Genomic DNA, 10,069 nt, shown 5'->3' with positions numbered 1-10,069 from the left:
CTTTGTGGTCATTTTGTGTCTATTTGTAGCCATGTTGTGTCTCTTTGTAGTCATTTTGGGTCTCTTTGTAGTCACTTTGTGTCTCTTTGTGGTCATTTTGTGTCTATTTGTAGCCATGTTGTGTTTCTTTGTAGTTATTTTGTGTGTATTTGTAGTCATTTGTGTCTCTATGTGGTCATTTTGTGTCCCCTTGTCATTGTCTTGCCCCTTTTGGTAATTATTTTTTATCTCTTTGTTGTCATTTTGTGTGTCTTTGTAGTCATTTTGTATCTATTTGTAGTTATTTTGTGTGTATTTGTAGCCATCTTGTGTCTCTTTGTAGTCACTTTGTGTGTCTTTGTAGTCACTTTGTGTTTCTTTGTAGTCATTTTGTGTCTCTTTGTCATTGTCTTGCCCCTTTTGGTAATTATTTTTTATCTCTTTGTTGTCATTTTGTGTGTCTTTGTAGTCACTTTGTGTGTCTTTGTAGTCATTTTGTGTCTATTTGTAGTTATTTTGTGTGTATTTGTAGCCATTTTGTGTCTCTTTGTCATTGTCTTGCCCCTTTTGGTAATTCTTTTTTATCTCTTTGTAGTCACTTTGTATTTCTTTGTTGTTTTCCTGCCTCTTTATTAGTTATTTTGTGTGTCTTTGTAGTCACTTTGTGTTTCTTTGTTGTTTTCCTGCCTCTTTATTAGTTATTTTGTGTGTCTTAGAGGTAATTTGGGGTCTTTTTTGGATGTCTTGTCTCCTTTTGCAGTCATTTAGTCCCTCTTTAAGATCATTTTGCATCTCTTTGTCATTGTTTTGCCCCTTTTGTATCCATTTTCTGTCGCTGTTTGCCTTCCTTGTTCTGTTTTTTAGTTATTCTGTGTCTCTTGGAGGTGATTTTGTGCCTTTTTTGGTTGTTTTGTCTGTCTGTGTTGTCATTTGGTGTCTCTTAAAGGTTTCTTTGTATCTATTTTTTCGTCTTTTCGAGCCTCTTTGTGGTCATTTTGAGTCTCTTTGTGGTCAGTATGTGTTAATTTGGGTGACATTTACAGGTGAAGAACACAGGGGCCCTTACACTTTGGACCCGTGGCCCTGTGCCTGGCAGGCCCATTCAGTGATCCATCCATGGCCTTGAAGCAGGTGAAGAAAACAGAACACAGGAGGCAAATTACATAGACATATATTTATATGCATATGAATAAAAATACATATACATATTGTACAATATCTTGGCCGAGCGTGAAAACAGCTCTGTCAGCCCAGAAACAGAAGTAAGCCTCTTTAAATAAGTGCAAAATGTTAATGAGACAAAGAATTGTAAAGCATATATAAAGTCTTTTTTTTTCTGAATCTTCCGTCGCATTTTTGTTTTTCCTGTTAAAATCACATGGAGCGGACATGGAGATAACTTGTGCAAAGACCCATTTATATATATTCATATATAAATTTATATCTATGTACATAGAGTCTGTTCATCATAAGTAGTAGCTGGTGCCATTAGCTTGACATTAAGTTTTACTGCTTAAAGAAAAGAAGTTATGGCCTATGCAGGACCTTGGCTGTGCATAAAGAAAAAAATAAACCAAGCATATTTTAAAATAAAGGAACATTTCCACACAATCTCAAAGGGCTTCACCCATCAGAGAAACTCAGAGCCATGAGATGGTGGCAACCTAAACAAGTGCAAGATGTCAAAGATTGCACACAACGAAAGCAACATGTCCACTCAGCTGGAATGTGAAGAAACTGCCTGAAAAAGAAGTTTAAAGAAGAACTGAGGAAAAACAAAATAAAATGAAAAGAAAAGGCTTTGTTAAACTGATGCAAGGCTTTACAAAGCGTCTGTTGAAGAGAAGTGGCATCTCACTTCTTTGACTGTCTCCTAGTAGCTGCTCCCGAGCAGCCTCGTCATGACTGAGCGTACAATACAGTAACTGCAGATTTACATTACAAAACACCACCGTACAGTGACAGAATATGGAGTCAAGTGCTGATTCTGAATGTCGAGGGAAGATGTGGAGCGTCAGATTTCTTTTGTAACCACTAAACCATAACAATCTATTTTCTAAAGGTCTCATATTCCTCTCCATGTCACTTAAAATTGGATCAATTAAGAACATTTTTCAGCAGGTTCAGAGCTCATTCATCTAACATCTTGTTGAGCTCTAAATCATGCAACAAAAAATTAAATATTCCAGCAAAAAATGGGGGAACAGAGACTTTGTTTTGCTCACGACACAGCAGGAAAACAACTTCTACCCTCTGGTGAGTGGGAGGGGGTGGGGGGGTTTGTGAAAGAGTACACCGGCCTTACATGAGAAGCAAGCCTCCTGACCTCTCAGCTCCATCTCTCTGCTTAATATTTGATGCCGCAGCGTGTGAATTATGGATGGTGCTTATAGAAAATAATACAGTGTTCAACAACAGCACAGGTACACCGCTGCAAAGAGCCATGAGTGGATGACAGGGGTTTTCCAGGCGCTACTGGGGCCTGAACACAACAACAACAAATCAGCTGCTACCAGCCGGCGCTACACAGGTGCAAAAAGGCCCGATGAGCCGCCAGACGGGGCGGGGGAGTTTTCATAGGCTGAGGTCAGAACCTTTCCATGCATTTATCTGCAGAGGGAAACATGTTTTAGACATAGCCTGGCCTTTACTTGTGAGCAGCTTTTTGTAAATTGATGTCACAGGAATGTCTTCTTAAAAAGATGTCGAGTCACCTTCAGCGAGCGTGAGAGAAAAGGAGCGGGAAAACGTATTAAACCTCACAATGAGAGGAAACCTGGGAATAAATAGACACCCGGTGAAATAAGAGGTGAAAATGAGACGCAGCGAATGGACGAGGATGGAAGTTATGAAAGGGGGCGAGAACTCTTGTGACACACACAGATTGAGGGCAAACTGTCGAGAATTGCAGGTTCTTGCAGGTGTGTTTTGATTTTCTTTGGACAACAGGGAAACCTGGACAAATGGAATTATACGGGGGAAATACAACAGCTGATCTTTTTTATTTCTTCTGTCAGTCTGTCGTGTATGAATTTAATGTTTGTTGAAAAAGGTGCATCTCAAAGTGGGCTGATTTTGGATCTTGAGGTTAATTTGAGGTCAAATCAAGGGGCGTGGTCTCTAGCTTTAACTCTGAAAAATACCTTTCTAAGAATAAACCGACTCCAAACCCTGACTCTTACTAAAGCTGGGAGGTTTTTCAGTCTGCGTTCAATAAGGAGTTAACAGGAGGAGATACAGGAGGAGGTACAAAAACCTACAAACGTAAAGTGCTTTCAATTCGGGGCAAGCTGAGGAAATGTTTTCATTGAAGACGGGCTGAAATCTAACAGGAGGGCGAGCCAAAAGTCATCCTAAAACATCGACAAGGGGGAAACATGGCGCAAACACAAATTTAAATTAAAACTAAATATAATCGAAAAGACGTGATGTGTGCATCTGAAGTCTGTGCACACAGAGAAAGTTTCCTGTGTAAAAATAACAGAATTCTTGTGATTGTGGATATGACCTGATGAAACAGAACGTCTGATAGTTGTGATGTTGCTGTAAACCATGAAATGGGCAACTTCAAAATACGAAGAACATTGCTGGGGTAAACCATCCTGGTCCCACAGAAATACGGGAAATGACGACAACCTCTTAACACTACAATAAATGGTGGTTGTGTTGAAATTCAGTGCATGCTTCTACAATAGTTTGTATGATTTCTGACTAATTAGCGCCCCGTGAATGACATTATGTACATGGGTTAGATTTAGGAAAAGAAACATGGTGACAATGTACCTTAAAGTTACTCAAAGCTCACTTGGTTTCATACAGTCTTAACAGCTGTCTCCTGGGGAAAGTCATGTGTTGTGTTGACCATCAAACAACCTCCACGGGGACTGCTTCCTTCATCACTCCCATCAGTGCATTGGTAACATGACGGCAGCCTTCCTAAATATGTCGGTAATACACAAATTACATCTTATGATTACGTAGGATACATACGAATTTTGGTATATGTATCAACAGTGTATTATAGCGGTCTGTGAAATTACATGCCAGTTAGCATCCTTTATCTTGGCGGCCCTCCCTGGTTCAAGGACGTGACGCACTGGGTGGTGGATCATGTTACGACCCCATAGGTTGTATAAAGAGCAACAAGTTCACATAGAGAGGAGGTCAGGGTGATGGATGGGTCAACAAATGTAGGACTTTAACCCTGGAGACCACTGTGATCATCCTGTGTGAAACTAAAAGTCGTCTCGTGCGTAACAGACGCAGTTATCTTAAATGTCCAGTGTGTAAGATTTAGGCAGATATAATGGCATCTAGTGGTGAGTATTGCAGATTGCAACTAGCTGAAACTTCTCCAGGTTAGATTTCCTTCAGTGTTCATTGTTCAGGAGGTTTTCACCGGGAGCCAAATTATCCACAGAGGTCTCTTCCTCTCAAAAACTAATGTACCTGGGGTCTCATTTATAGACATTGCATACGCACAAAACGAGGCCTGAAAGAGGATTGATGGGAGAAACTTTGACCCATGCTTACAAACATTTTGGAGACAGGAAATTGGCGACACAGATGGTGAGGTGGAAGCCTGATTGTAGAAATTCTCGAATATTTTTTGGCACACACCATTACTGGCTTTTGTCCGTACAAACATTTTGATTATGGAACCTACACGTAGTTTTAAAAATGCAACCCCAGGTGATTAACACATGTAAACACACTGCATAAAGCAATTTAAAAGGTCGGAGCGGCTGCAAACTACAGAAGAAACATGGCGGTGCAACATGGCGATCTCTTGAGCAAGGACATGCTCCCTATGTAGATATAAACAACTCTTTCTAAGGTAACGAAAACATGACTACACTTAATTTCAGGTGATTATACGCTAAGGAAAACATACTTCTTATATGTGATTTCTGCTTATACATCCTCCTAAAAACCTACACACTGGACTTTTTACCAAAACATGATCTTTTTCTAAAACTAACCAAGTAGTTTTGGTGCCTAAACACAACCGTGCCGTCACTATATAATTTTAACACAATACATGTCACCACCACGCCATGCGGTGTTCAGATGTCGTGGTCATTTCACGTATTTCTGTGAGATCACATTGGGATAAAACAGCAGCAAATTCTACAGGTGTCATAGCTCATTGTGACGTCACATATTTGTCCAAGACAATAATTATTCTAGATTAATCTGCCAATTATTTTCCGAATTAATCATCATCATTTTCTGTCATATATGACAAAGAAAAACAGCAAATTGTCACTTTTTCTGAAAGCAGAATTTTTAGGGTGTTTTTGCTGCAGACTAATGTTCTGCGGATAAACTTTTTATTCAACCACTTGTCGCAGCTGTAGTCCCGACCACACTGAAAAACAAGATGCAAAACAGAAATCTCTGGATCAAGTATCGACTGCGACTAACTTATAAAGCTGCTTTCATTTTCAGACTACACAAACTCAGCTCTGTGAATTAAAAAAATGTTTAAACAAACTCGGCCAGATGTTTGAGTCTTATTAAACAAGTGTCTATTAGGCGTTTCAGTGAAGGAGAGACTTAAAAGTTAATCTGGGTTCAAAAGTCAAATCTCTAACTTGCCTCAGTGATTGGAGGACAGCTCCAAAGCTTAATCCATAAATGCCTTGGCAGAGTCTAAAAAGCGTCTTCCTCTCTTGTTCTTTTATATTAAACTATCGGATCTAGATATGTGATTTTTGCACCATTTTGTCCAGATCCTACCACATTATTATTTCATACACAAACACAACCAAATAAAGAATTTACGAAAACTATTGCTGGACACCAAACAGACTGATATTAAAATGCTACGATTCTTTTTTTTTTTTTTTTTTTTCAGTGTTTCTTCCATATCGTGATAGCACATTAACTAAAATCAAACATGGCCACTTGTACGGGAATATGTACTGAAATGTGTACAAACTGCTCTCTTTGAAATACCACTCTTCTCATTCAGACACTGATTCAGTCTGAACTATCCATGTCAAGTATTTTTTTTTTCCTGAACAGTAAATGAAGGCCTGTATAGAGAGAAAACCACACACACAAACTCACTGGACAAAAAGTGAAGAGTCACTTGAAACCACTGCGAAGAGAGTGGTGATGAAAACATCTGTCTGTCAGGGTTCACGCAACATACACACACGGCATTTCTGCAAAAATTCACAAGTTTTGTTTTTTAATGTGGGAGAGTCTCCGTCACATCATGTCCTTTCCACCATTTTGTGTCAGTGTGCTCAACAGTGCTGTGGCACAAAATGGTGCCACAAGGAACCTGGTCTCTTCCTATTTCACATTTCTCATGGTCCAGGTCGCTTTCTTTCCCCGTCTGCTGAAGCTCAAGTGTCAAACAGGCGGCGGGGTGAACGACTGCGGAGACGCCTGACAAAGACAAGTCCCCTGATGTCCTTAAAGAGGGACACATTACTTAAGAAACCGTCTTCTTCCCTCCCAGATCTGCCTCCTTCCTGTCCAGCCGCATGTACGGCTCAAAAGCTGAGGAACCGCAGCCGTAGGCGGACGTCAGTTCATGATGAGCGCCCCCCAGCAGCGGCATGGAGAAGCAGAGAGAGTGTGGCGGCGGCACGCCCAGCCGCGGTGAGGGTGGGGTGCCACCCAGCGAGGGCAGCGACAGCCCAAAAGTCCCCCCTGGTAGAGAGTTAGGAGGAGTGCCGCTGCTGATTCCCGGAGAGGTGGAGGAGCCTCCGCCTGGGCTGCTCAGCAGGGAGCCGTTTGCTGGGTGTGGCGGCCCCAGGAGGGAGTTAGGAGGCGGGGCAGGGCCCGACAGGAGGCGGCCCTGCTCCAGGAGGCGCAGGATGTTGCAGGTGGCCAAGGACTCGTTTGAGGAGGAGGAGCGTTTGTCTGAATCCTTGGTGGTGTCCTTCTTCTGTTTGGTCCGGCGGTTTTGGAACCACACCTTGACCTGTAACGACCAGGAAGAAAGATTCACATCATCATTTTTATCCCAAACAATGTGCCAGTGGTAGAATCAATGAAATCAGAAATGAACAAAACATTCTTATCCCAGGTGGTACCAAGTAATTGTGCAGATGAAACACATTGTAACCCGTGGTTACTGTTATGAAACAGTCACGGTGAGGGTTAGGCAACAGAACTACTTGGTTAAGTTTAACGTAATATGTGTCTTTACTAACGTCAGTGGGTGATGACCATACATGAATTGCCTAACGTTAAGTTTAAACATAACTCAGTCTCACTCCCGACTCGTCAAATACTAACACTTGGTCAGTGGCCCACTGGCATCAGACACCGACACAAAGAGGCACCCTTTAGTGGTGTTAGGAGACGTATTTGGTGGTGGCACGGTGGTGCAGTGGTTAGCATTGTCGCTTCACAGCAAGAAGGTTCCTGGTTTGAAACCTGGGTTGGGAGGTTTGAACCTCAGAGTGGGGAGTTCTTCTCTACTGATCTTGCATGTTCTCTTCATGTCAGCGTGGGTTTTCTCCGGATACTCCGGCTTCCTCCCATAATGCATTGCCAAAACCTAAACAAGCAACCCTACTCTGCATTTAGAGTTTATTCTGAAAAAGATTGTCTGCATTTAAGGAGCGGAAACTGGTAAAAATGGGAGCTGATTTTGAACAGAGATGATGAACGTATATTGACTCGCTGTTCCTGAACATCCAAAAGTGATAAAGGACGGTCCACTAACCAACGCCGGCATCTGACAAGTTAGGAATGAGAACATGTTAAAACATTGCTGGCTTTTGGTTTCACACTGGACACAAACTGTGGTCTACTGGATGAAAGTCTGGTTTTGTTTGACCTGTCCACCTCTCGCCCTACGGGGACTTTCTTGCTCTTTATACAATGCCAGTTGCTCTTGGCATCAAGTATTGCCGATGGGTTTACACTGGAGTTAGCTGAATGCCCGAAGTGTCTCATAAAGATGCTACAGACAGCTTGATTTTTGTGTTGATGATTACTTTTGAACTCTGTTTTATGTTTTTACGTGAACCCTGGCTACAAAAAAATTGGGAAAAAATAACCTTCAACCTTGACCCTAGCGGGTGCCTTCAGCGTTGATATCACGCACTGAGGGCGTGACAAAGCAGTGATATTTGAGTGGCTATAAGGGCTAGAAAACTTTACATAGGCTTGCCATCATGGAGCAGCCTCAAAACGAGAAGTTTTAAATGTTTTTACATCATAAAAATCACGACATCCTTCTGATTTTGTGCCAGTTTTGAGAAAGTTTGTGTTTATATTGAGCCACAAAGCTTCTCCTGCTAAAAGAGATTCATAACTCATGAACTAGACTTCTTCTTTTAACATTATAACGTGCGCAGATCACTGATGTTTCACTAATGCTGACGCATCCTGACATTATCCCCTTCACATGCCCAAAAGTTGATAGTTTGCACAGGCTGCACACACGTGTTACTGACTTCTCTGTGACCTCTGCTTGATGCATATCTGTGCTTGTAGCATGCTCTGTGAGCTCACGGTTGCGAGCGGTGAGAGCACGCAACACCTTCACAGTAAACCGGTCATACACGCATAAATCCGTGCAGAACAAGCAGAGATGCTGTAATCCCTTGGCACCAGCCATTGGATCAACTCTGTTGTGTTTCTCCTCATATTTGATCACATTTGGTCCCGTGCATTTTATCTCCTCTCACACTTCAGGGGCTACAAATGCACATATGGGGACGAGCAATGATATCAAAGCTTTACAGCAGAGTGGGAATATCATCAGTCACGATACACACTGAAATAGAAAGATACTCAAGTGTGTGTGCAAACGTCTAAATATAGCCCAGAAAATGTGGAACAGAAGTGTGTAAATGCACCACAAATCAAGCTTTACTGGTCTACAGGAGAATTAAAGTGACATGTTAAAAGACAAAAAAGTCCTAATCTGCACCATCGTCCTCTCTCACGGCAGCAAAACTTCAGAGTTTCACCACAAGAGCCATCACGCCACCCGCAGCAACTTGAAGAAAAGCTCGGTGAACTCTGCCTGTCCTCGCTCGCCGTGTTTAATTGATGGAGTGCAGCGTAGCTTTAATGTATAGCGTGTGGAAAAGTCGGGGCTGGGTGAGATGTTGATTGGAGGGCACGGTGGGGTCACAGGAGATCGCTGCACGGAGAGCCACCTCTGAGAGAAATCACACACATGAAAAATGTATACGATCCTGACCGAGTTTCACTACAGACTCTACTGCGTCCCCCGCTGTGTGGCATGCAGGCTGCAGGGTAATACTTCAGTGTGCTCAAACTGCCGTTAAATGAAATATTGGTGCTCTGCTGTTCAGCTTAAATGTGATGATAAAGGCATTGAAGTCACTCACAAAATGAGGTCAGAAACTGGGGGAAAACTTCTGTTTTTCACCATAAGAATGTTTTTTCTATCTCCCTCAAGCTGTGATGATTCTATATACTGAGTAGAAACCATCAAACTTGAAGCTTAACTTTGCAGTCCAGCACAGATACACAAGCTGCTGTGCATGTGTGCAAGTGCAAGGCCCTACTTGTGGCAGAGCCTACTCACCAGTTAAGCAGCCAATTTGTCATTTGTTTTGCTATTTTTTGTGGGTTTTTAAGTATTGTAAGATTAATAAGTGAATGCATGACGAGTTGATCCTGCAATTGAGTCATTCTTACTAACAACAGCGCCGCAACCAATGATTTTCATCGTTTCCATTGTCAACAAAATGATAAAATAGCTTGAAAAAAGTCTGAAAGCTCAAAGATTTTAAGTCGGGATGACTTCATATGACATGCAAACTTTTCTCCACCGCCACTTCTAGCTTATATCAGCAGAAGAACAAACATTAATTGTGTCAACTGGGGTTTTCATAAGAGGACACTGTACTGTTCCATTGAGGAAAGGTGCTTTTAGCCAGTCGGCCTGGTCTGTAAGAGGTTCAGTAGAGTGGGATGTAATTCCAGTTCATATCAGAAAATTTATAGATCTTTCAGTAATCAATTTATAAATACACATATAAGCACTAAACTCTTTTCTGTTGCTGCTAATAATGTGCCCTGCTGGTGTTGTAATGTGTCTCTACTGCCTATAGTGCTTTTAAAAATTGTATATCCTTTT

At 41.8% G+C, this 10,069-nt stretch overlaps 1 protein-coding gene across 1 annotated transcript in view; it reads right to left on the bottom strand.

Annotated features, from left to right (window-relative positions):
• Nucleotides 1–1,267: 1,267 nt before the first annotated feature.
• vax2 (ventral anterior homeobox 2) overlaps nucleotides 1,268–10,069 on the bottom strand; it is a 38,309-nt gene continuing 29,507 nt past the window's right edge. Inside the window, exon 3 of the mRNA XM_049569362.1 lies at nucleotides 1,268–6,922. Within this exon, the coding sequence (XP_049425319.1) occupies nucleotides 6,428–6,922 (495 nt within the window). The 3' untranslated portion in view covers nucleotides 1,268–6,427. The remainder of the gene's footprint in view (nucleotides 6,923–10,069) is intronic.

Source organism: Epinephelus fuscoguttatus, linkage group LG23, assembly GCF_011397635.1.
Source record: "Epinephelus fuscoguttatus linkage group LG23, E.fuscoguttatus.final_Chr_v1".
NCBI classification, from domain to species: domain Eukaryota; kingdom Metazoa; phylum Chordata; class Actinopteri; order Perciformes; family Serranidae; genus Epinephelus; species Epinephelus fuscoguttatus.
The sequence above is the reverse complement of the archived record's forward strand: the minus strand, read 5'-3'. Positions and strand labels throughout refer to the sequence as shown.